At 46.6% G+C, this 25,784-nt stretch overlaps 7 protein-coding genes across 11 annotated transcripts; 3 read left to right on the top strand and 4 right to left on the bottom strand.

The window, feature by feature from the left end:
* Positions 1–28: 28 nt before the first annotated feature.
* Positions 29–1,445, top strand: LOC132907588 (uncharacterized). 2 transcript variants are annotated; one of them, XM_060960838.1, is made up of 2 exons: positions 29–427; positions 563–1,445. In XM_060960838.1, exon 2 carries the CDS (start codon positions 636–638, stop codon positions 1,086–1,088), a length of 453 nt encoding a protein of 150 aa, XP_060816821.1. In that variant the 5' UTR covers positions 29–427; positions 563–635; the 3' UTR covers positions 1,089–1,445. The 2 variants fall into 2 exon arrangements, with proteins under 2 accessions (XP_060816821.1, XP_060816820.1); XM_060960837.1 differs by having other exon boundaries at positions 31–423.
* On the bottom strand, positions 1,234–2,654 carry LOC132907586 (transmembrane protein 222). Its single transcript, XM_060960834.1, has 4 exons — positions 2,277–2,654; positions 1,913–2,123; positions 1,713–1,843; positions 1,234–1,636 (listed from the first exon to the last, which is right to left on the bottom strand). The coding sequence occupies exons 1-4, from the start codon at positions 2,504–2,506 to the stop codon at positions 1,555–1,557; spliced, it is 654 nt and encodes a 217-aa protein (XP_060816817.1). The 5' UTR covers positions 2,507–2,654; the 3' UTR covers positions 1,234–1,554.
* Positions 2,655–2,984: 330 nt separating this feature from the next.
* LOC132907556 (uncharacterized) lies at positions 2,985–7,919 on the top strand. 2 transcript variants are annotated; one of them, XM_060960771.1, is made up of 10 exons: positions 2,985–3,477; positions 3,541–3,710; positions 3,798–4,024; positions 4,092–4,446; positions 4,688–4,894; positions 4,963–5,082; positions 5,149–5,382; positions 5,472–5,661; positions 5,758–5,987; positions 6,088–7,919. In XM_060960771.1, exons 1-10 carry the CDS (start codon positions 3,134–3,136, stop codon positions 7,440–7,442), a joined length of 3,432 nt encoding a protein of 1,143 aa, XP_060816754.1. In that variant the 5' UTR covers positions 2,985–3,133; the 3' UTR covers positions 7,443–7,919. The 2 variants fall into 2 exon arrangements, with proteins under 2 accessions (XP_060816754.1, XP_060816755.1); XM_060960772.1 differs by having other exon boundaries at positions 5,487–5,661.
* On the bottom strand, positions 7,527–13,336 carry LOC132907568 (uncharacterized). The gene is made up of 4 exons (XM_060960799.1): positions 12,295–13,336; positions 11,938–12,226; positions 8,987–9,619; positions 7,527–8,930 (listed from the first exon to the last, which is right to left on the bottom strand). The coding sequence occupies exons 1-4, from the start codon at positions 12,521–12,523 to the stop codon at positions 8,009–8,011; spliced, it is 2,073 nt and encodes a 690-aa protein (XP_060816782.1). The 5' UTR covers positions 12,524–13,336; the 3' UTR covers positions 7,527–8,008.
* Positions 13,337–13,474: 138 nt separating this feature from the next.
* Positions 13,475–18,626, bottom strand: LOC132907578 (SCO-spondin). The gene is made up of 8 exons (XM_060960823.1): positions 17,591–18,626; positions 16,596–16,764; positions 16,378–16,509; positions 15,061–15,351; positions 14,801–14,995; positions 14,279–14,716; positions 13,936–14,196; positions 13,475–13,726 (listed from the first exon to the last, which is right to left on the bottom strand). Exons 1-8 carry the CDS (start codon positions 17,648–17,650, stop codon positions 13,707–13,709), a joined length of 1,566 nt encoding a protein of 521 aa, XP_060816806.1. The 5' UTR covers positions 17,651–18,626; the 3' UTR covers positions 13,475–13,706.
* LOC132907579 (elongation factor Tu, mitochondrial-like) lies at positions 15,345–22,658 on the top strand. Its single transcript, XM_060960824.1, has 7 exons — positions 15,345–15,527; positions 20,059–20,182; positions 20,385–20,437; positions 20,553–20,718; positions 20,795–21,102; positions 21,202–21,860; positions 21,948–22,658. Exons 2-7 carry the CDS (start codon positions 20,149–20,151, stop codon positions 22,129–22,131), a joined length of 1,404 nt encoding a protein of 467 aa, XP_060816807.1. The 5' UTR covers positions 15,345–15,527; positions 20,059–20,148; the 3' UTR covers positions 22,132–22,658.
* Positions 22,452–25,367, bottom strand: LOC132907585 (GTP-binding nuclear protein Ran). 3 transcript variants are annotated; one of them, XM_060960832.1, is made up of 3 exons: positions 25,261–25,367; positions 24,227–24,710; positions 22,452–24,007 (listed from the first exon to the last, which is right to left on the bottom strand). In XM_060960832.1, exons 2-3 carry the CDS (start codon positions 24,665–24,667, stop codon positions 23,792–23,794), a joined length of 657 nt encoding a protein of 218 aa, XP_060816815.1. In that variant the 5' UTR covers positions 24,668–24,710; positions 25,261–25,367; the 3' UTR covers positions 22,452–23,791. The 3 variants fall into 3 exon arrangements, with proteins under 3 accessions (XP_060816815.1, XP_060816816.1, XP_060816814.1); XM_060960833.1 differs by having other exon boundaries at positions 25,054–25,295; XM_060960831.1 differs by having other exon boundaries at positions 24,965–25,295.
* Positions 25,368–25,784: the final 417 nt, after the last annotated feature.

The raw sequence follows: 25,784 nt of genomic DNA on the forward strand, positions 1-25,784 counted from the left end.
TCTCTCTCTCTCTCTCTCTCTCTCTCTCTCTCTTCCACTCTTTCTGATCCACCTCCTAACCCCAGCCCGTTTACTCGAACGCTTGCGCCGCGTAATATTCAGTTTGGGTTAGGTTTGCCGTGATGCTGCCATCTGTCAATCAATCTTCGAAACAATCTGTTTTCGCAATGTAGTTCCAACATTTGACGAAACATTGTATCCGCGTTAAATACCATTCTCGATCGGTCTAAATAAAAGCTGTTCAAGTTATTCTCCCAGTTAATATAGATCGTTACAAATGCGAACGACGGACTTTACTTTTGTTTGCTCACTTCTTTTAAACCAAGATGACGAGGAATATCGTTGATGCTATGGCGCGTAATCATCGATCGACTGTGGGTAGCTTGTAAACGTACGTTTCGTTCTAGTGTTCCTAAGTCCATTGTAAGTGAGTATTTCTTTTTTCATTTTTCGCTGACTCGTGTCGAGTGAATCACTTTACATGTTCGAGTCACGCGTCATCAAAAACTTACCTATGTCCATTGGTCGAGATTGGTTAGGTTGTCAAGTTTTTTTCACACAGATAACCTCTTCCGCCTTTCGAGATACATTGGAATAATCGTCGTTGCCATTTCGCTGCATCGCATTCGCTAAAAATGTCTTGGTTATTCGGAAAGAAGAAACGACATAAGGACTCGCCTCCCGATTCCACGGAAGAAGAACAGTCATCGAGTCAAAGCGATGGATTCGATATCATTTCAATGCCCCCAGCAATGCCAATGGATACAAGCCACAACACCGCGGCTACGCATTCTAGTAGTAATTTATATCCGTACGTTCCTCCTGTTCCAAACTTTGGCCAAGGCTTACCGCCCGAATTAGACAAAGACTATAATCAAGGAGAGAACGCACCGCACTATTTGAACGGAGTTCCATTTAAATTGTGCAAACGTCTGGAGATTAACGCGAGCAACGATTTCGAGATAGATAACCTTAGAATTAGCGAGATTTTGTCTTTTATAGAGAGAATAGAAAATCGAAATTACGATTATAGTTTTTCGTTGGAAGAAAGCATCATGGCAGAAATGAATAGTAGAAGCGACGAATGATTTCCTTTCCAACGTGCAATGTCCACGTGATCGTCTAAACCACCGTTACTCGTTTTTTTTTATTGATGCGTTCGTAATTAAACGTGTACTTTCTACTCATGATTTAACGAAGGAAAGAAAAACAAAGAAGAGAAACTAAACCAAATTACCTTCACCCACGCTCGATAATGCACGAGCACAAATTTATTCGATAAAGAAAATACGCGATCAAGTTTTTGTACGCGCGTTTGTAACATAGCACTTATTCATAATTTTAAGTATATTCTATATTATATGTCACGAGTTTGTACATTTGTATCGGATGTATAATTTTAATGTATTAATGAGTGCTTTTAATAAATATTAAGTATCATCAGACGATTGATTCTTTCGACGCAACATACACCTGTCAACGTTTGGTAGCGAATCGATTGCGAACGTCACTCACGAGCAGCAGAGAAAACGTATTATACAAATATCGTGTGTATTATCGTAGTACCAGACAAAGCGAGGTAATGGCGAACACCAGAAGATAAAATGGCATCCAAGTTTTAAGAAAACCTGAAAAACTGAAAAAAGACAGATGCGTTCTAAGATGCTCGGTAACGTTGATGTCGGCGTCGAATCTGTCGAATCTTCTCTTACCTTACATACTTTCCCCAGATAAGCATAAGAAACGCAACCTTTACCATATTCCAATTATTCGAATTGTCATACGACATTAGGTCTAACGCTGTAGCTACGTGAGAATGACAGTTGTCGCAGCATAAATTGTGCTGTGAAGAAGATAGACGTAGACTTAGAGAAAAATAATTGCGAAGATTAGAACAAGCTTAAGCACTAACCATTCTATTTTTATAGATTTCACTCGCATTTGCGACAGCGGAATCCCATCCCTGAACGCCTCCTTTGGCTTTGGTATAGTTCAATTGCAAGTACTTTGTGGGCTTTCCAAACGTCATATTATCTTCCGCAACGTGATACGGACCAGCGAAGTCTCGTATCACACCGGTAGAAGTGGCAATCCCCACGTGACCAATGATCGGTAAGAAATATCTTCACAACGAAACAAAAGCAAACGCTTTGAGGTTGCGATAAGGGGAGATATTGCGAAATCAGCAACGCAGATATATCATATATCGATCGATTCGTACTATACAAGAATTCCAGCGTACCACCGATTGAGGTTATTTTTCTAGCTCTACTTACGTCAGAATCGGCAGAGGTGTCCAAACTATACAAAATGGGAATTTTTGCCTTTCCAAATTAATAGCAAGATCTATATTTGACATATTATCGGAGTACTCTTGCGGCTCAGACAACAATTCGTCTTCTTTCATATTTTGTTTTGATAGTGAGCGACAACCTCCTTTCTCTCTCTTTCTCACACGCACGCAACACACGCGCGCGCACACGCTCTCTGTTTCTTCCAGCGACATCTGATGTTACTTCTTGCGACCAAAGTTTGAAAGCGTAGCTGGCGCGCGGTACGATAGCACGATGACAGATTGGAAGGAAACATTCGAGATCTATCGTGAATATGTCGTCGAACAGACGCGTATGTTCACAGAAATCGATTTGTCGAATTAGGTAATAAAAGAATGGGACCGATTGGTTCGGATATATCGAACTTTCAGGTTTATACGAAGACATATTCGTTCAAGACGTAAACGAAAGTAAAAGTACCGGTAGGCAATCGTTATTGCTATACATTACTTGGACAATAAGATATTGATAGGGCGATGGAAAGTTGCGTGAAATATCTGTTTGTATAGGTTGTAAACGACGGAGATAGGAGGAGGTGGTATAGAGCGAGGAGAACCGTGCAAAGGATACCATAAAAATGCTTTATACCGTAATAAGGAGGTACGTAACAGTGTTGCGAACTAATGAAATTATGTGCGTAATCGCGATGGTAGTTTCTCGAAAGGCAGAACGTTCCCTTCCGTCGATAGAAGATGTTCCATCGGTTTCGGTTCGATAAGATCTAGATCGGGAAATTTTGAAAACGCATACGGTATTCGCGCGTGTCGAGATAGATAGAGGAGAGGCATCGAAAACGCGCGATGCTAGCGCTAAAAGCGATTGTAGGGATATCTCTATGGTGGTCGACCGTGGTAACGGGTGAAGGTAACATCGTCCGGAATGAAGATATCTGCGGAGCTCAAAACGGACGGCGATTATATCTGGAGCTTGGTGAGAAGGGTATTTTATACGCCAGAAACGTCTCGCTGATAAAGAACGAGCCGAGACAAGAGGGCTCGCAGGTATATACGAGCAACAGCTCCCACGCTCAATGTAATCTCGAGTTGGTGACATGTCCGTCCTGCGTGATAATCGTCACCTTCGAGAGCATCGCGTTGTCGCATCATTGCGGCGACGGAAGCATCACATTGGATAGCCCGTGCAGGTAATTACGTGCACGCGCGTGTTAGACGTCAGCGCGTTCAACCTCCGTCTGACGTTTTCGCAGATGTGATTACGTATGGATCTCGGAGCCGCCGTACGAGGATGTGTCCGGAACTCCGTTTTGCGGATTGTACGCGCCGATCACGTACAGGTCCAGCACGAGAACTTTGTCGATCACGCTGCTTTACAGTCAGTCGCATAAGCACGCGTTTACGCTAGAGTACACGGCGGAGAGTAAGTAGATTAGTTTGACGAGAATATCGCGGAATCGATAGCGCGGCGGATCGAAGATCGGTCGATAAGATCACGACCTATCGACAGGGAACAGATTACACCTGAGGGGTACCGAATTGGCAACGGCGACCGGTCAAGCAGCCAAGGGATTGAACAGCACCGGTGGTGGGATTTTAACGTCTCCGTTCTTCCCGGCTCGGTACCCTCGCGATCTTGGCTTGGAATACGTGGTCACCTGCCCGAACGAAGCACCGTCCTGCCGCATCAGGTTGCTGTTCAGTGATTTTCAGCTGGCGACTGTGTCGATAATGGAGGTAAGCGCAAACTGACCGAAGCAAAAACGATCGTCTGTCATATCGACGATGGTTCTGCGCGATCTAGTTCTACGATTGGAACGGTCAACGACTGGACGTGAGTAGCGGCGCGAGATTTCGACCACCGGTAATAATGAGCTCCGGCCCTTCGTTGTTGATACGATTCTACGCAAATGGCGGCACCGGATTGGGTTACAAGGCTTTCTATTCGTTCGTGATTGGACACCCTTTGGACAAATCCGTGCAACCGATAACCGACTGCGGCGGCTATGTGGAGAATCTTGGCGGCACGATTACCATGTTGGACATGGTGGGCGAAGGGGTAAAAACTTACGACTGCGTCTGGCTGATCAGGCCCCCCAAGAACTTTTTACACATGAAAACGCATATGTATCTGAAGGTGATCACGTTCGCGGACATGGGTGAGTGTAGACGCGTGATTTTTGATTTTCCCTTCTTCTTCGTCAGTTGCCCGCAGACAATCGTATAATCGTATAATCGAAGACAAAATACAAGCGAGAGAAAACGATTCGCGGATAAACGCGTACTATTCTGTATTTTTTTCCATTATCATGGAGAATAAGAAACAGTGCCTGCGGACAAACGTTGGAAGAAAGTCGCGACTCGGTTTAATTATTCTACTCGTTTTCGCATTCGTTTCAGCCGGCAATACCGAACTAGTGGTAAAACAGGGGCCCACTTCGGCTCTTTTGCCGCTCGAGATCCTCAGACATCCAGCGAGTCAAGTGCAACCACCGAGACACAGGGAGCACGTCGCTCCCGTTACCAGCGGCTTTCACGTCAGTCTACGAGGAACGTTTGGCTCGTCCTCGCACCTGGCGATTGCCTACGCGGCCTTCAGTTACATGGGTGAGCGCAACCTTCGCGAATCCTGATCCCGATCGATTCGTCATTCCCTCTCGTCCGATCATTCGCAGACTGTTTCGCGGGATCGGACTTTCTTTGCCGCAATCACAGATGCATACCGAGTCAGCTGAATTGCGACGGTTTCGATCACTGCGGCGACAACAGCGACGAACCGGCAACCTGCTTTCAAGGTATATAAACGCGATCGTTTGAAGCCTTTCAGTTTCGTTTTGTTCGACGCGAATATCGTCTCGTAGATTGGGAGCTCGAACCTCAGGATCGAAAATGGCACGCGAACAAGGCGAATTACTACTTTCCAAAGATCGATCGCTATCCAGACCTGAAGACGGCTACTCTGGTGTTTGTGGCGAGTAGCCTCGGACTGATCGTCTTGATATCGGCGCTGATCATCTTGCTGTACAGAATGGGCGCCAGAGCCAGGCAGCAAAGAGAACTTCAGTCAAGACTGCAAACGATCAGCGAGCTCCTAGGTAGGAAGACAGTTAGTACATTTGATACGGGAGTTATTGTCGGTACATGGTAGCATGGATAGACCGGCGGTCATCGTCGATTTCGACAGTTTTCGATATTACAGACGGAGCGCGAATCGACGAAATCACAGTGTCGGACGACCCGCCGGTGTACGAAGCACCACCCGGCTACGACGAGGTGGTCAAGCTCGGATTCGACTCGGAGATCATCGCTCGAAGAAAGAAGAGGGCGTTTGGTCGAGAAACTCGCGATAGAAGTTCTCCCAGTCAAAGCTGCTCGTAAGTAACCTACCGATATCTTTTCTTTTCACTCGACGCGTTCTTCGTTACAACTATTTCACGCGGTACGAATACGAGTCGCTTGGCCGATCGAAGGTTGGACGCGGAACGATCCTCCTCGGTTTGTTCGCTGGCCGAGATGGCAGGTAGCAGTTGCGGGAGCGGTCGCGTTACGTCCAGCTCCAACCAGGACGCGGGCATTCCGAAGAACCGAACCACGACTCGGCGGTTGCCCGAGAGCCCACCGCCGCCGTACGTCACTCCTCCAGGATCGATATCGCGACATTTCAACATATCCGGATTAGCGCCGGTCGATTCGAACACGCGTAAGTATTCCCACCTTCGTAGGTACTTGCTTAAGTAGGTTAAGTAGGTACAGCAAAGACCGCCTGGACGTGTGAGTTTCACGCGAGGATGTTCCGTCAGGCGAACGGCACGACGAAGAGGAAGAACAGGCGGAGGGGAAGGAGGAGGAATCGCGTCGGCGGAACTGGCTTCGTCGAGCCGGCGAACCGTTCTCGTCGTCCTTGTCCGGAATCGGCGATCTTGCAGGACCGGCCACCCCGGAGGACCTCGAAGCACGGGGATCGTTGGTCTCGATCAACGTCGAATTTCTCGGTGCGTATTCGCCGACTTGCAGCGCTTCGAATTCGATCCGAACGGCCAGCGTCTCGTGTGATTCGCAGCGGAGAACCTCGCGCGCTGCTTCGACCGACACGGAATCGTTGGATCACGGAGACCGAGGTGGAGACGCGGAAGAAACGGTCGAAGGGGAGAAACGATCCGGAGCAACCATCGAGTCGGACATGGAAGAACAGATCGAGGAACCGTGCGAGGAACCGGGCGGCCAGCCAACCGTCGAGGATGCCGTCGTGGACAGCGTTTCCGAGGATAACGTCAAGTCTGACGACGGTTTCGTGTCCGGATGCTCTTGCGAAGGTGCCTGCGGCTGCGCCACCGTTCGTCGATCGCCGTCGTTCAGAGAGCGAACCATCGGCCGCCTCTGGGCGGTTCGTCGCGTTACCGCGGACCAAGACGCGGAACGGTCGGCGGCGGAAGAAACGAATAGGCGATGCTGGCAAAGGGAAAGTGGAAAGAAATCGGGCCAGGAGCAAAAGCGAAACGAAAAGAAGGAGAACGCTGTGGATACGAGAAGAGGTAGGAAGGTGGAAGAGCGAGAGGACGACGATATGGAAGAGGAGGAACGAGAGGAACGAGAGGAGGGAAAGGAAGGAGGAAGCAGTTATCAGTCAAGAAGCAGTACGATCGTGAAATTGTTGGGCGCGAGAATGGGTAAATGGCAAAATGGAAGCGCCGGGTCCACGGTTGCATCTACGGCAAGTTCGACGCCGTGCGGCACTTTCGGAAGGTCCATGAGGAAATTGCCGGTTTGCTCGCGCGACGGATACCTCGGCAGAACTTCGACGATCGGATCGATCAGCAGTTACGAAAAGTTGTGCAACGGCGAGTTCGAAGAGCCCCGGATGAATTTGCACGCCTCCGATCCGGTCTCGATCGGATCGTCGTACCGCGCACGACGAGGCTACCGACGATACTCGAGCTGCGATCTGCAGAGTCTCTACGAAGGAATGAGGATCTTGGACGGATTCCTGGCGCGAAGAGGCCTGGCGGTCGCGCACACTCGCAAACAATCGGTAACGGTGATGTTGTTCGGAACACCGGAGCACGGAGCTATACGGCGACGACCTATCGGCGAGGAGGGAACGATTCGAGAGATTGGACGCGTTTCTCGACTCAGTCTGGACGGCTTTTCGAATTGATCGAGGGTTCCACCTGGCGAAGATCACGTTCGTCGAACGGGACACGGGACGGACGTGGAAACGAAGAAAGAGAAACAAGTATCGGACACTTTTGCGAAAAAGATTTATTTTTGGTAATGTTGGCAACGACGATCGGAGAATATGTAGCGAATCAGAAACGCGGCGACGTCCGATCGCCTTTCGCCGCGTACCTCTCTTGAAGTTGTAAGGAAATTACGCTTATAGAGACGTAGTAAAATATACATATATATATATATATATACATACTTATACACACATATACATATACATATATATTTACATATATATATGCGAATATATGTATGCAATAATATAGTACATACGCGGGCACGAATTGGTACTCGCGCGTGTACGAAGGTGTTTCGTCGGCCGTGGTACTGGTAGTAGTGCCCTGTGGTTGCCAAAAAAAACGAAATAAATTCAGCGAGACGGAATCTTAAGGTTGTTCGAGGCAAATCGATTTTGGCACTTTATTAGGCCTGGTTCCTGCGTAATACGTCGACCGAGGTCGCGGTTCCGATACGGCCCGAGATTTTCCACGCGGATTACTTGAGACAATGGCAATATTGCTTGGTTCCGCGATCCAAGCACTCCGCGGTAGAGGCGTAGGGATTGATCCTGCTAACCTCGTGGTCGGACAGGGTGTAGGTTCCGTTCTCGTGGTATCGAACCGTCACCTCGAACTTTCCATCGCCGGGGCTCACTTGTATCATGTAGAAGTAGGCGACGCTGCTCGAGTTTCCAAAGTCGATCACGCGGTCTACACGGTGCAGCTTCTTCAAACGGAGTTTCGCGCACAACCGTCTTCCCTTCTTGTCCCGATAGCCGTCGAGCAGCTTGTCCACGTGATCGAGGAACACCTGCGCCCCCTTCTGAACGATCGGATCGCGAGGATCTGCCGACTCGAAGGCGCTACAGGCGCACCAATGAGACGAGATTCCGACGTCGGAGCAACCTCTCTCGAGGGGTACCGGGCCGGCAAGCAGGCTGCGACATCCGGGGCACCCCGAGGACGGATTGGCCGAGCCACCCGACAACTGCAGCACGTCCCTCAGTGTTTCGTAGAGGTCGAACGGCGAGATCAACCGACGTTGATTGGCGCGCAGCGACGAATACGCCTCTGGCCGTTCTTCTCGCAACCATTCGGGAAGCCAAAGGTAGAGGAACGGCAGCCTCTCCTCGTACCACCCGACGAACGTGTTCCTGATCGGTCCCCAGCGCATTCCGTGGTCGCTCAGCAGGACGATCATCGTGTCGTTCGCGATGCCCTCGCTTTCCAGTCGCTTCAGCTTGTCGAGAAGTCGGCCGTCCATCGACGACAGTCCGTTCGCGTTCTCGTGGCTCACGCTGATCGTCCAGAAGAAGCCAAAATACGGCGAACCGCGAAACACTCGCGCGTACTCGATCGCGTAATCGAGAATTCTATCGAAGCTGGTCTCGGGTCCGGTGCAATACTTGAGGCCGAATCTGAAAAGAAGGTAACGATGAAGAGCAGAGAAGATAGAACCAACCATCGCATCTACCTCTTTCTCACTTTCAGCAACTTCTCGCAGGCGAGCATGTAAGGTCGAAGGTAATAGTCGGTCGGCTGTTCGACGAAGCCCATCTTGAGATAGTTGAAGGTGTTGAGAGCCGTTTCGTCCTCGCCATAGGCAGTGGCGTAGCCCGCGTCGCGAAAATTCCGCCAGAGGAAGGGACAACGATCGAGCATGTACGGAACGGTCGGTTTGCACAACGAGTAGGCTTGCGACTGGTTCTGTCCGGTCAGGATGGCCATCAAGTTGGGAAACGTATTGTCGCCCATCTTGTTGTATCCGTCGAATCGAAGCCAGCCGGTTTCCAGCAGGTATCTCTCGGTGATCGGCATGCTACGTATAAAGTTCAATCGACTGACGCTGTCGATGCCAAGCAGCAGGACGCTCAGCTTTCTCGAAAGAGCCACGGTGCCGAACGTGGTCGACTGCTGGCTGTCGTTGCGTCGCGTCCGATCGCGAACCTTCTCAGGGTTCGGAATGGCATGAACGTTCTCGTAGATCGGCTTACCGCGTTGTCCACCGCCACCGTCCGTCTTCGAATCGACGGTGCAGCTGACCATCACAGCCTGGGCGTCGTCGGGCGTCGTCGTTTCCTTCTCGAAGCTCTCGCATCGTTTCACCCTAGAAAAAGGATAGTCGGGATCGAACGCGTGGCGTGTCACGCAGCCATCCGATTGGTCGATCGGTTGCGTTAAGGTCGATTTATATCATCCGTTCAAACACGGAACAGCATCGTTGTGATTTATTAAATGAGGATTCATTTATACGTGTATATATGTCGGAGATGAAAGGACACCGGGCCCCCCGTTGCAATTCCCTGGAAAACCTCCAATACTGTAGCTTTTACAAAATAACCCAAACACAATTGTTCGAGACTCGAGATAACGAGCTTAGGCTCGAGGCGACAACTAGTCGCCGAACGTAGCCGCGGTCACGGGATGAACGTTCCACCTAACAGAGATATAGAATTGCATAGCTCTCCTTTAAAGACTTAGCCGTACCGACACTCGACAGTAAACGTTCCAACGGCCCCGTGGCTCGCCACACACAGACCCCATTCTTCGGGTAAGATGATCGTCAGATGTCGACGCATCGTTCACGGTATATGTTCAGCTAGCCTGAGGACCCGCTACAAATCTTAGGATTTAGTTAACTAAGGTCCTTCAAATTGACAAACGGTCTTTATTCTATCGGCCCGTAAATCTGACACCTATTGCGGGAAGATACGGGAGATCCGCTTTCCTCGCGTACGACGTTTCCCACTAGGAACTCTCTGCCAAGGGCGGTTAGCATCCTTTTCTAACCACCAACATAGAAATTAACCAATTAACAGCAACGTCCGTTTCCCTCACCTTCCGAGCGGAAGCTTTCCTCGACGAATCCGATGATCTCGTGCCCTTAGGCACACCCCGTCATAGTTTTCCTCTGCAGCGTCGTCGCGACGGAAAGTCATTCCCTTTCTCGCAGTCTCGTTAGCAAGTTACCTAGTGTTTGTACGATCGGTGAGTAATCCACGTCTCGATAAAGAGTTAATCAAGTAATCCTTGTATCGCGAGGAGCAAGTCGAGTCCGACTTAGACTTTGGAGCAAAGTATATCTGTTATCCCGTTGACCGTGGATTCGTCATGTCGAACCTAAGGTCATTGTCATGGGTGTCTAGTTACCGCGGCCACTTGTCAATCATGTAACATCTATACTTATGTCGATAAACGCTACCTCGATTGTGCGACAACGATGAATAGTTCATGCCAAGTCTAACCCAAGTCTTAACGATAACCCGACATATATATATAGTCTCGGACGTGTGACTACGACGACCGACATTCTCGGTAAAAATCAAAGTTATCAGGATACGGCTGAATGGAGTCCATAGAGATACGTGCAGCCATAATCTCGTACGATATGCATTTAGTTGTCAACAAACGAACGCATGACCGTTCTATATTTTGCAATGCGTCACGAGAATCTGACGGAATGAATCGGAAATTATAGTTTATACAATCAGGAACTGTTGCTACCAGCAGCTACGTCTCCTTACGTACGAGACGATGGATCCTCGCGAAAAGGATGTCGTTCGGTAAAGCATCGACGGAGGAATGTGACAACGCTGTTTATTCTGCGCGAAAACCGCTGGAAATTTGAAAAAATTTAAGTTACGATGATTTCGAAGTACGTCGTAAAGCTCGTTGAAACATTTCGATCCATCATTTCCTATACGCGTAATGGGCGGTCGATCTTAGTTTTGACGTTATACGGAAAAATATTCTGTCGCTCGACCTTAATTTTCAAACTACTTCCACTTGGGTTAGTGGTACTTATGTAATATTCATCCGGCCGCGCGCCGCGCCTTGAGGAGGGAGACCAACGTTGTTTATATCAATATCGATAAGGGGATTCACAGGCGCGGAGCAGCGCGGCGTCACGCGACCGGATTAATAGTCACAAACCCATTACGTTAGTACTAACGCGACCAAGCTTGAATACTATGGCAGAGCCACGAATTTATTCACGAGTTCGTCAAAATGCTGGTTTCTCCAGAATGTTCCAATAATTAATTAGATTCCTCTATCGATGCTTTAATCGATGACACCCTTTCCACGAGGATCCATCGCTCTGCGTATAATAAAATACAAGCTGCTTTAGAGTTGCGTAAGAACGCAGGTAGTTACGAGAAATTTCCGCTTTATTATTTTTACGCTTATCGTTTATCGTTCCCAGCGTTAACCAATTGTATAAATACAGACACACAATACAATAGCCTGTCGATTCGTGGCTGTAACTGACACTCGAATCGCCAACCAATATCTGTAGCCGGAGAGATCGAATTTTGTTTACGTTAGCCAATCCACCAAGCCGGAATCGAAACGTTCCGTGTTTGAACGGATAATACAAATCGACTTTTACCTGCTTTCTTCTCTGTCTCACCCGAGGACACTCACACGATCGACGTATCCACGTTGTTATCTTTGGTCGGTTTCTTCGGTTGTTTCTCGGCTCTGTACACCGGCGACCAACAGCATCTGAGGCCGGGATGACGAGCCGCAATGGCTGGGTTCACGGACAGAACCACGGTGCCGTTTTCTCGTAGGGACAAACCGGTAAACGGCGGCTCGTTCGCGCATTTTTCAAACGTCTTCTTCTTCACGTAAGATCGGATCGACGGGTCAACGGGTTTCTTCGAAGGCATTTGGCATCTCGAATTCCACACTAGGTAGCCTTCCATCGTACCTACGCAAAGATCCGCGCGCATCCCGATTATCCATCGCGTTGGTCGGCTAGCCGTCGATCGTACTTACCGTCGGCCGTGTTGTATGACTTGACGAAGGACGGATATCGTGGCTCGAGATCGTAATCCTTTTCCGAAGAAACGACATAGAGACTGGCCAGGAAAGCAGCAGGCAACAGCAGCAGAACGAAACTCGGTCGTCGACGAAGGCAATCGACGATCAACTGGGACCGTCTCACGAGTTTCCGCGAGGAGATTTCGTCGGTGACAGGCACCGGCTTCGATGTTCGCGAAACCATATTTTTCCGCGTGTCCTCGCTACCGTGCGTCGCTTCCACGCGACCGATCGAACGGTCATCGAGCCCGGTTCCCGCGATCGACTTTCGTCCTTTCCTCACCGGTCGATAGATCTCTCTCGCGAAATTACGATGTCCTTCGAGCGATCGTCGAGCGGCTAGGAAACGCCGACCTGGCCGCTTACCTATCCCTGCGCCACTACCGCACCACCGTTGGCGATCGACGCGGTGGTCGTCGTGGCCGTCGTCGTTGATATCGATTTATTCGTCCGGAGAATAAATCCTCCTTCGACCTCGATCGCGCTCAACCGTCGGCCAGCAACCAACGGTGGACACCGGAGCGACGATTTTTCAACGATGCGGACCAGTTTCTCCGTTCGATCGTTCCGTACTGCCGGGTAGCGTTGTCGACCGCGTTTCAACGACGACTGACGGCAAATGCGAGTTTCCAGATGGGTAGGGAGGACTGGCAACGGAAGAAACTGCGACGCGATGCGACGATGCAACCCAACGCTGGCCAATGCGAGGCAACGCGACGTTAGGGTTAGGTTTGGTAGTTTACGCAGGTGTTGGTTTCACGTTCGTTGACGTAGAATCTTCGTTGACCGATATCGGGGAAATCGTCGAGTCGAATGGAGGTTACGAAGGAACGAGAAAGATTTCGAGGTTGCGGATACGGCTTGGCGCGACGCGACGAATCGACGAAACACAGCGAGACACTAGGAACTAGGAACGATGGTTGGCTATCGACGCGTACTCACCCCACCGACGTGTTGGCTCGCTTCGCGCAGATGCGCGCATCTCCTCCAATTTCGAATCGAAACGTGGCCGAATCGAATTTTCCACGTCCACACAGACTCTCAGCTGGAAACGTCCGTTTCGTTGTACGGACCACATATGCGCGGCGATGCTCCTACCGCGGCATCGGGGGAACGTTACAAAAGGAACGATCGATTCTTCCAGGTTTTCCAGTGCGTTTATTCGAATCGCGAATCTACCAAAAAATACACGCTTGGATACAAATGATCGGCGATCGCATCGCATCGGAACCTTGCCGCATGCTGGAACGTCAGGCTGCCGTTGGTTCGTCCTCTCCTCGGACCTCGTGAATCACCACGCTTGCAACATCGACCATCGTTCTTCGGCTAATCTCCAGCTCGTTCGTTGTAACGCCTACCGGGACCAGTTAAGGAAATCGGGGACATCCTGTCATCAAAGATACGGAAAATCATTAACGACCATGCGATAACAATTAACAGCTAATTATGTGGCATGCGCGCAAACACACGATGTCGTGCAATTCCTTCGACGAACGGGTGTGCGTTACATTCCAGTTAGATATTTTTACCCACGACGTCCGCTTCCGTTGCTGCAAACGTTGGTAAAGAGAAAAGAGAAAAGAGAAAAGTACTAACTACAAACGGAACAGCGTTTCTCATCCGAGCCGTCGCCGCAGCCGTCGCGGCCGCTGCAGGCGATCGCGTCCGATCGACACCTGCTGTTGTCGCATCTGAACGGACAATGTCTGGTGGCTACTCTGCCGCGGCTTCCGACTTGCCTTCGACAAACTCCTTTTGGCTCGTCGCTTCCGTCGCGACAAGACACCACGGCGTTGCAGAACTCGTACGCTGGCAGGCATTGTCCGTTGTCACACCTGAACGCTCCTTCCGGACATTCTACGACACGGATACATCGTGTTCGATCATTCGAGAGTCGAGTGGTATTCGCGACTCGCGTCATTGCCAACGAACCACTTACTCCGTCGATTGTTGCAGCCGAATTCGTCCTCGCCTCGCGGACAGTCCCGTTTACCGTCGCACATTAACGCTCTCGACACGCAAACGTCGCTCCTACCACATCTGAATGCTTGTACAGGGCACTCCGTCCCTCCTTCTCGCACCGAGCATCGTTCGTCCGAGCCGTCGCCGCAGTCCGGCCGTCCGTCGCAAACGAAGAACCAACTGATACATTTTCCGGAACTCGTGCATTGGAAGGTACCAGCCGCGCAACCGGTATTTCTCGCGGAGCAGCTTCCGTTTCCTCGGAAACCACAATCGCAGGTTCCGTCGATGCATCTCGAGTAGGGATCCGCCAGCCGGCATTCCAAATCGGAAACGCAATCGTGTCCTAAACTGATGGCCGATGGCGGCTCGGTCGCCTCCACCTCCGCCTGTCGATCCGTTTTCGAAGCGAACGCTGCGTAAAAGTTTGCGTAAAAGTTTTATCGATAACGATTTTCTCCCTTTTTATCGACTGTCTGCCCTCTTCCTTTTCTCTTACCTGACGTCCATTCCGTCGACGACACGGTTTCGGTGAATGCCTCGACCACGATAGCGTCGTCTCTGTTGTCGTAGTCCGCCGTCGGTAAGACGTTTTGCGAGTGGAAAGGATTCGTCGTCTCGGTGGTCGCGTCAAGGGGAAACGATGGGATTGCCGACTGCGCAGTGTCATTTTTCAGCCAGTCAATTCGAACTCCTGAAAAAAACCGGACGAAATACATGGGTAGACGATGTAACGTCGTTTCTGCGCCATCTAGTTACCTGTTTCCATCTCTTCCTCCGCCTCGTCCTCTCGCCGATCGTCGAACGTCTGAGTTTGCTCGTCGTGGCGGGACGACATCGTCGCTGTCGCGATCGTTTCCGTCGAGAAATTGTCGAACAACGGTAAAGGTCTAACCAGATCGTCGGGTCGGCAAATATCATTTTCGCGACGCATAGGCGCCGTGCATTGGCAACGTCCGAACAAGTTGGGGATCAAGAAATCACAGTGTGAGTTCCGCTGCCATAGACGACAATGAGCGTGCTCGTAGCAAACTTGGCCGAGTTTCGCCGCTGAAACGTTACGAAACGACACGCGTTCGATCGGTCTCTCATCGAAGATTAATCCCTGCTTACTCGGGCTCTTCGAAGCTTCGACGAAGAGCAAGCGATTCGAGCTATCGTCGCGTCCGAATCTGACGCTTTTCGATATAGTCCATTCAAATTAGCCTTGGACGTAACGTTAAACGGTACGTGAAATTTTCCTGCGCCATATCGTTTCTCCGACGTACTCGACTTCTTTTAATAACTCTGTCTCGTCTCCTTCGACATAGACGGTGTTGAAGCGGGTCTCGTTTCAAAGAATACTCTACATCTTCGCTAGTGTTTAGTTTTCTTAGTCCTGCGAAGGCTTCTTTCCTGCGCCATCTTTGGTCTCCATTATAGTACCGCGGTGAGATCGCCGACATACAGTCGATTTCGACGATAAAGCGCAAATGTCGACAAGCCGAAAGGGTTAGAAAACTTCAGTAGGCCTAACGGCCATCGATATTATCTTTTGACGATCAACCGCAGTCGTTGATTATGCATTAAGTTTGAATTAAATAATCATCGTTTTCTATTTAATCCACTGTAATAAATTCATCTATCAATACATTATCATGTGGAATAGAAACCACTGGAAATCCTAATTTCTAATATTTCTCAATAAAGAATTTCTATAATGCGTTCATTCACGCATTTGCTTTCTCTATTCCGAGATACGAAACCTCAACTGTTTACATACCATAGACAGTTAAGATAGACACTGTAATACAAATATTATTGTTACCAGGTTCGCGCAAGAAAATTTCAGGTGCCATCTAACGTGGAATTTGACCTTTTTCGATTTGACTGAATCGATACGAAGCGAGCGAAACTTGCGTAAGGTCATGGTTACTGTGAACGAGTGGTAGGACGAAGCGACGTTTACAAATATCCGGAGACCGCGCTGCTCAGACTCGGCAAACGAACTTAGAAAAACTCGTAAAAATCTATTTTCGTCGATTCGTCCGCTATAACTGTAGCTTGAGAAACGGCTTAACGATCGCGGCTACTTACGACCCAGACACGTGTGCCGACGAAATTGGAGGAAACCATCCCTGCAGCCGCAGAAGCCGTCCAAGCAGCCGCTGTTGGCTACTTTCAAGGTGCATTGCTCATCGACGAGACACTCCTGGCCCAAAAGAGTCGCTGCATATCGCCGCGAGAAAGGAAACAGCGCTCGTTGTTATATTCTCGCCGACGAATCGAGGCTCGTAATCGCAACAAATTCTCACCCTCGAGGCAGTGCGTTCCGTTGTACGCGGCAAAGTAGGGCAAACAGCGACAATAGCCGTTCCGACAGTGACTACCCTCGATGCTGGAATCGCATTCCGCGTCCCTGGTACATCGGTCGTCCAGCCGCGCGCTCACCGTCCTCGCTGCCGAGCCCACGACGATCGTCCCCTGAAACGCGCATCGCAATCTTCTCGTATTCCCGTTTGCCCGACGACGGCGACGAGCAAACCAGAACCGCAGCTCAATTCTTCGTTTATCCGGAAGGAAACGAGCGCGAACCAGCCTGGCTTACTCGTCGCCCGTTTGCTCGTCTTTTCCACGCGTTCGATTCCTACGCGCCCCTCTACCACCTCTCACCCTGTTTCCTGTCCCATTACCTCGATCGCGTTTGCCAGTTTCTCATCTCATCGTCGAACAATAAGCGCGGACAAACGCGCCGCGAATACGGTAAAAACTGCTGGCAATACGGAAGAATCAAGCCGGATAGAATGGAAAGAGCAGGACCGTAAAGAAGAGACAAAGGTAGCTGGGAAAAAAAGAGAGAGGGGGGGGAAGACGGAATACGTCGAACGTGCAACGTAGCGAGAGAAATGGAAGAATCGCTAACGGAGGAGAAGAGGGACGACGACCGACACATGGCGACGCTCGGAAGGAAGTAAGCGCGAAACGAGACGACGTGGCGTGACATTCGCGTCCCGAGTTTAAAGTAGCCGCTTGACATGCACCGTTAATCAGGTGTTGCCAGCGAGCGCTTGGAGTTAGAGTTTCCAGTCCCTGCAAGACGACGTTTGTTTTCGCGGGAACGACTGTTTACCCGGCTGACGCAACGCACTTCCATTTCAGCGTGTTTCGCGCCACACGTTCGTGTCCGTCGGCTCGCTTCACCCGCCCTATCTTCTTACCGAGCGCGAAACCATAAATCTTGACGATCATCGGTGGCGCTCGTAGCGCGCGAATTAACGTTAGAGATAGTCCATCGCCGAACAAAACTCACCAAACGATCGATCGCGATCGCAAAGAGAAGAACGACGATCGTTTCACCGTTGCCACGCATCGTTCTCTCGGCTACGCGACTCTTCGTCTCGACGACCGATGGTCGATCGATCGATCGATCACGCTGTATCTTCTTTTCCTTGTGCGTCGAGAGCGTGCTCGCGACCAACGATTCGATGTATCTCGCACGAGTACCCGGCGTGACTGCGATGTCCGCGCGTTCTTCGCAATGACTGAAAGCAAACGGCGACCCTGGCTGCTTTTGGTCCCCGTGCACGAACGATGCAAAAGCGGACACAACTGTGTTCCCTCGTTCTCCCACCTCTTTACCGCGCTCTCGGTCTTCGTCTCGGTCTATGTTCCGGACTTATGGTCTCGATCCTTCTTCGAGTCACTACTCTCCCTTCCGCGATCGTAGCGTATCGTGATCGGCAAATTCGCGATATCGTTTGAACAATGTTTTGCCCGCTTCGCGTCTATGTCTATGACGCGACTCTTCGAGAATAATAGTTGGAACTGTCGGGCGAGGTAACAACGACGAGGAACGAGCAAGACGGAAATGGAAAAGGTAAGAAGAAAGGGTGACGAACGAATAATATTCGGGTCACGCGCAGACTGCTTCAAAATTCATTGGTATTCCAATACGAAACGAGCAACGAACTTGGTCGTGATCCACCCCTTCTCTTCTTCTTCTTCCTGCTCGATCAGCCGCGCTTCCCTTTCTCATCGTCTTCCTCGTCGTGTTGCCCGTTGTGTTACTCGTCGCACCGGTACATCTACCGGTGCATGTGGTTTCGTTAATTTCTACTCCTCGAGGAAGATTGGTCGCGTAACCAAACGGTATCGTTAACCTACCGTTTCGTCGGCACGTCATCGTTTCACGAGCTACCCCTGGCCCGTATCCGACTCGTGATCGAGATGCGAGTGACGGCCAGTCCGTCGGACTCTTTCTTTAGGCCCGTTCGATAAGCCGAAAGAAGGAGGCGCGAAGCGGGAAGCGGGAAACGGCACGCGGTGAGTCGCCCGAGAAACAGGAAGCGCCGCGATGGACTACGTTGGAATGTAAATGGAGAATCGACCGAGACCCGAGAACAAAAGAAGAGCCAACCGCGAGAAACGCGTAGTGCGCGATGGGCGCGAGGTAAAAGACCTACACGGAAGTACCATAAAATTCTGCAGGGGTCGAAGCAAGATGGGAAATGATCGCTTCGTTGAAATCTTTGCCAGTTCGTTTTAATTCGTGAACGAATAATTTCCTCTCGTTTGTACTTTCGAAAGGCAACGGTGGCTGACCTAGACGAAATTTTGTACACGTCGTAGGATCAAATAGTAAATCTAAAATATAACATTTAGCTTCGGCAGATAATACACTCGGAAGATACAGACAGGTCCCTATATACTGTTATATATATATAATAGATCTTTATACTAATGTTAGACGCAATATATCGTGTGTTGGTTTGGGTTAGGTTAATCACTGAAAGATGAAATAAATCGGTAGAAAACACTGTCACCAACATCATCTAATAACAGCAAAGATCTATTATATTGTGTATGTATAGGGGCCTCTGTATTCGGAACACACGATTTCTCAACAACATCCTTGCTTTGTCTGTCCGAGCGTTCGTATTGTAGCACATTTTGTGTGTTACGAAACAAGCGACGGGTCAGGGAAGATTTCTAGCGTACCAACCGTGTTATTTACAAAATTCATTTCGCACTTCGATTAGACGATCGATCTCACCTTGGTGTTGTACGATTGCTCGTTTCATCCGCGATTATCTTCGAGAAATGTGCGAATAAGGATGTCCGGAATCCATTTAAATATCTACCTTAATTTATCTCACGTTTCATTCTGAATGGATCCCAATTCTAAGCTCTTATCTGACCGAGTATCTCGAAATTATGCTCTAACGACGGTAATGATAATCCTCCCGATCCCCGCACCTTCTATACCTCCTTCTTTTCTCGTGCCTCGTTATTCTCTTCGAATTAATTAGATCTCACTTATTAATTTTGCCGCGCGTATACGAGTACATACATCCTTGTTCCTGTTTTCTTCTCGGAAGAAACGATTTTGATCGTACTGCAGAAAACGTATCGTAAAAACGTCTCTCTATCTAGTTCGTTTTCAATTTTGCCAAAATTTCGTTTACTAATTTCGTTTTGAAACTTTTCATACCGACGATGTAAGCGATATTTGAAAAAAGCCGCTCTTTCAAAATCCTTCACGGGATTGGATCACCGCATGTGAATAGTTTCACCCAATCACATATTGGAAGGGCGAACACTACGTGAGATATTGCGTAAATTTCTAGAATATCTATAGGTAACGAATTGCTTTTAGACTATTTCTTGCGTCGAATACTCTTCGAAAAAATAAGAAAGGACAAGAAAAAGCAAAACGTTAATGTAATGTCTACATCCGAGTGAATTATAATCATAAATATTACGCAACTCGTCCAATAGTTTGTCCGCACACGACGCCCTCAGCGGGTTAGTTGTTCAGGAGTTTCATTAGAAGTGCAGGTTAAACGTTGAAGAAATTGTGTATCAAGCATGCTATTTACTACGAAAATAATTTGCAATTCCGGTAAGTACACGTAAAATCGCTTTATACCGAATGATCGTTGCTTCGAGTCGGTGTTTTTTTTAAGATAACGATAGAATGTAAAAAGATTTCGTAAAAATGGAAGTCACGCGAACGAATTTAGAATCGAAGAAACTTAAATTTTAATTTGCTCATCGATTGATTACAGATCATTGATAAAAGATTGCATTTGTTTTACTTTCAGCATTCAGGCACACTGTGAAGCAACTATTTTTAGTTGAGCATCTTGTTAAACACGTAAGAAAATTACAATGGAATTTTCATAATCGCTACGTTTCATGATACGTTTTCATGATACGTTTCTAAACTTAACGCTCGCCGGGTATCTCAAAATAAAATCTTTCCTTTTTAGCAATTTTATGGTCAGTTACGAGCAGGAACATATTTATCGAGTCTGGTAACGCAAAGGTTTTATAGCTCGAAACAAGTGTTCAGTAGGAGTAAGCCCCATTGTAACGTTGGTACAATCGGACATGTCGATCATGGAAAAACGACGCTTACAGCAGCTATTACCAAGGGTATATTTGCCAGTTGATTTTCATTTACATTGATCATTTTATCTGTTGCGTTTACTGTTGTCCTTGTCTGTTGTAGTTCTTTCTCAAATGGAACTCGCAACAGCGAAAGAATACTCTGATATTGATAAAGCACCCGAAGAAAAAGCACGTGGTATAACTATTAATGTCGCGCATGTTGAATATCAGACAGAGAAACGCCATTATGGACATACCGATTGTCCAGGACATGCGGATTATATCAAAAACATGATTACTGGAACGTCACAGATGGATGGAGCTATACTTGTCGTTGCTGCTACAGATGGTACCATGCCACAAACTCGAGAGCATCTACTTCTTGCTAAGCAGATTGGTATCACTAACATTGTCGTTTTCATCAATAAGGTAAGATCTTTCCTGTAGTTGGTTGAGTACCATCTATGTAAAAACTACCTCGTCTCTCTTCTCTGTTGTCAAAACGCTATGTTTTTTTTATTCATAAAGGTTGACATTGCAGACAATGAAATGGTCGATTTAGTAGAAATGGAAATAAGAGAGTTGTTAACCGAAATGGGTTATGATGGACTAAACGTACCTGTTATTAAAGGTAGTGCCCTTTGTGCGATAGAGGGTACTAATTCAGACATAGGACGGGATGCTATAATGAAATTGTTAGAGGCTGTGGATTCTTATATTCCAACCCCTGTGAGAGAATTGGACAAACCTTTCTGCTTACCGATAGAAAATATTTACTCTGTTACGGGTAGAGGGACGGTAGTTACTGGCAGATTGGAACGTGGAAAGATAAAGAAGGGCATGGAATGTGAGGTGCTTGGGTACAACAAGAAAATGAAGGCCACGATAACAGGAATAGAAATGTTTCATCAAACGTTGGAAGAAGCCGAGGCGGGAGACCAAATGGGTGCTTTGCTTAGAGGTTTAAAAAGAGATGACGTCAGAAGGGGTATGATAATGTGTAAACCAGGAAGTATGAGTGCCTACGATCATTTGGAATGTCAATTGTACATGCTGACTCCTGCGGAAGGAGGTAGGAAAAAGCCTATTAATAATCTCATGCAAGCTCAAGTGTTTTCCAAGACTTGGGATTGCGCAGCTCAGGTAAATGTGCAAAAGGACTTGATCATGCCTGGCGAAGACTTCAGGTAAATTTTCTTTAAATATTATTCAAACGGAAAAACGAGTTACACGAATTGATAAATCTATTCAACGTGGATATGGATTGTTTTCAGTGTTACGTTAAAATTGTTAAGACCAATGGTGTGTGAAAAGGGCCAGCGATTTACGATAAGATCTGGCTCAACGACTATAGCAACTGGAGTAATCACGAAAATTTTGACAGGTCTCACCGAAAACGAACGATTAAGTCTTCTCGCAGGTAGAAAGAAAACAAAGAAACTAGAGGCGCAAGCTTAACTCAAATTATTTACTGCATTTATCCTGTATCAATTAATAAAACCATGTAGAACTATATTCAACAAATCACACACACACACACACACACACACACACACACACACACACACACACACACACACAAAATCGTAAAATATTCGATTTAAAAATATTACTTTCAGTCATGTTGGAAATTAATAAATAAACTGTTTTTGTATATAATGTATTTTAATTTTCTGTTTTTAAGATGGTCGATTTTTATTATCGATAAAGCATAATTTCCTCAACAAATAGAGAACGTAAGTACTTTAAACTATTTGAAAATGTCCTAACTTTGAAAAAACAGTTCAACGATGATTTATTGAGTCCAATACATCAACGGTACAAGTTGTTTCAAACAACAGATGAGACACTGATACGAAATATTTCGTTCTCCTCTTACTTCTGTTAATTCTTAACCATAGTTGTGCTATGGTGTTTGTGTACACATTACTTGGTGCATTCGGGTGTATTCAATTGGCAATAAAATAAAGGAATTAGGGAAAGGACCGTGTGCAACGCTTTGTCTTTCCATAACGAAACGAACGTATTTGTATAGAAAGAAAAAAACACTGTTTATATAATTTAAGTTGAACAAATGGTACATTCACCTTCGCTAATAAAAATAGTAAACAGTCCTCATTATCCTGGACAGGCGCAACTGACTACAAACTGTACTTCGCTCCAATCGAAATATTATTTCAAAATACAACGCTGTGTGTTTGAGAATCGTAGATTACTCTGTAAAAACGACTGCTGGCACTGCACGCCTAATGCTTTCTTTTCCTTCTTCATTTATATTCGTTGGATGATCCTGTGTGTACATACGCAAGGTAGCAGCAAAGATTATGTCATTTATTTGTAAAGATTGAACTACTTTGAGAATTTCTCAAATTTCGTGTGTGTGTATGTGTACACATGAATGTGTACGCGCGTAAGCATATGCAGACGCATGTGTAAACAGTTGCTTTTAATATTAGCGCATCGATTGTATCGAAAGATTCTTTCTTACAGAATTAATTTTTCACTTTTTTACTTTACGAAGCAGCCCGATCATTCATTCCGCCACAGGCAATTTACGTACAATGTTTCGGCATACAATATCATAAAGTTAGCAACAGAAATCCGACAGCTTTGACACTATGCCTTAAAGCAAATCGACAATTCGGTTGATCGACAAGTTATGCATTCATTACACTAAATACATCATTTCACACAACATACGTGTACTCACGCATACTCATATCAATTATACGTAAATAAAGGAAAGAACGACTGTAATCTACGATACATAAAGTTTCATTGGGTCAACGTGTATCTGTCAAATCGTATTTTGAAACTGACTTGTATGGAATTAGACCTCGTGTCTAATTCACGTACGCAAATCATGACATGCGTGGAAACGCAATGTTCAATTCCTAGTATCATCTAGGCTTTAAGACAAAACTCGAGGAACGTGAATCGTCGAAATATTTTTATTATCGTATGACAGTTAAATATGAAACGAAAGTAATCGTACCCATTAATTCTATTCAAGAAAGAATCTCTGACATATGGAGAGGCACAAGTACGTAACGTACTTAGTATGCACGTGTACGTATATGGTTTGCCCCTATTCGTATTATACACACAACGTGGCAAACTAAAGATCTTCATCATCTTCTGGTAGCGCTGTCTCTTGTGCTTCCTTAAGATCTTTCTCTATCTGTTGCTGCCACTGTGGATCCATTGTAACTTCCGGAGGAAGAAGAGCTGGCATCGCAACGAATTCAAGATTTGCATCACCGATCAGCTTACGTCCCAACCATAAGAAAGGTTTCTCAAAATTGTAATTGCTCTTTGCACTGATGTCGTAGTACTAAAACAAACATGGAGAAAATCGTTGTTATGATTAAACGTGCATTATGTCGACAGTTCATATATTTAAAGCAAAATTAGATTAGAAGAATGCGTATAGCTTAAGATATGTCGAACTAGAAAGAGATTTGGTACATTACGTACTGCAAGAAGCAAGAAGAAAGTAAAGATTCGTAAAATCAAACTACAGAAATACTATATGCTTTGGACATGCTATTACCTGTAGATTCTTCTTCCTATGAAAGACGATGCTCTTGGCTTTTACTTTCCTATCCTTAATGTCAACTTTATTCCCACATAGAACTATAGGTATATTCTCACAAACACGAACCAAATCTCTATGCCAGTTAGGTACGTTTTTGTACGTTACTCTTGACGTAACGTCAAACATGATGACAGCACACTGTCCTTGAATGTAATATCCGTCTCTCAGACCACCAAACTTTTCTTGACCAGCTGTATCCCAAACGTTGAAACGAATCGGACCACGGTTCGTGTGAAAGATCAGAGGATGTACCTCGACACCTAAAGTTGCGACATACTTTTTTTCGAATTCACCGGTCAAGTGCCGCTTGACGAACGTCGTTTTTCCAGTACCGCCGTCACCTACTAGTACACATTTGAAAGTTGGAATCTCAACATTCTGTGCCATTTGTGCCATACCGATTGTTAGATCACAAACTGTTGATGTAACAAAAGGAAATCTGAAAAAGTAACATTTATATATAAAAACTGATCAGCTAGATGAGAGTAAAATCGAATGCAAACGAGAAATGTATTATCGATTAGGTTATTATAGATACACTAAAAAATTAGAATAGTCCGACACTTGCAAGTTGCTGGAAGATACTAGATCGAAAATCACGCATCGAAAACGTGATCGACGTGTCTGTTTTTTCACTATATTTGTATTTATTTAAAAGTAATACGTTATATCTCGATTATAATATGAACACACCTATCAAAATACTACTTTGTCGTATCTTTTCTAGTAAATTGCAAGGCCGGTTTATCGTTAACGTCCCGCGCTCGATGTACAAAATTTACCACGTTCCGCTAAAAGAATGGCGCCTCTCGTTGTAACACAAGCTTTCGCGTTAATCTTGTCACGCGACTACACGTAATTTTGATAGAAATCGCAAAGAATCGAACAAACCGACGATAGATTTATTATGAATCTATGAAAATCGGAGAATATTTGTACAAAATTTCCCGGCAAGTAACGTGTACGTGAAAATGAGCGATAAAATTTACCCTGCAACACAGTCGTTACGGCTCACAATGGCGTTCCTTCGAGTCGTCGACAGGGGTCCGCATTTTCATCATTCGCTAAGTAGAATATCATTCAATTTAACGAATGTATCTAATCGATACGCTATGAAAAAATTAAATTGGAATATTTTTTTGTCTAAATTATTAAAATAATATGTAAATCGGTGGTTTTTTTAAAAATTATAAGTGGATAATGACGTAAGTCAGCGACATCTATTTTATGCGCGCCACACCGAGCCGGTATCGAAGAATTTCAGTTTTTAACGGGAGAATTAATACGTATACGTATGCGTATACGTGGAAGGATGCATTGGCGCACGTTAGGCGGTTAAATTTGAGTGCACACTAACTGCACTTTAACTTTCCATCTTTTTCCCAATGGTTTTCTTTCGTTTCCGTTTTCTTACTTCCGTTTTGATAGAAATATGCAATACATTAAAACGTAGATCGTAAAATTCGCGTTTGTCGTATCAAAGTGTCTGATATTTTTATGTTTGCTTTGATAA

This window comes from Bombus pascuorum, chromosome 5 (assembly GCF_905332965.1).
Source record: "Bombus pascuorum chromosome 5, iyBomPasc1.1, whole genome shotgun sequence".
Taxonomy (NCBI): domain Eukaryota; kingdom Metazoa; phylum Arthropoda; class Insecta; order Hymenoptera; family Apidae; genus Bombus; species Bombus pascuorum.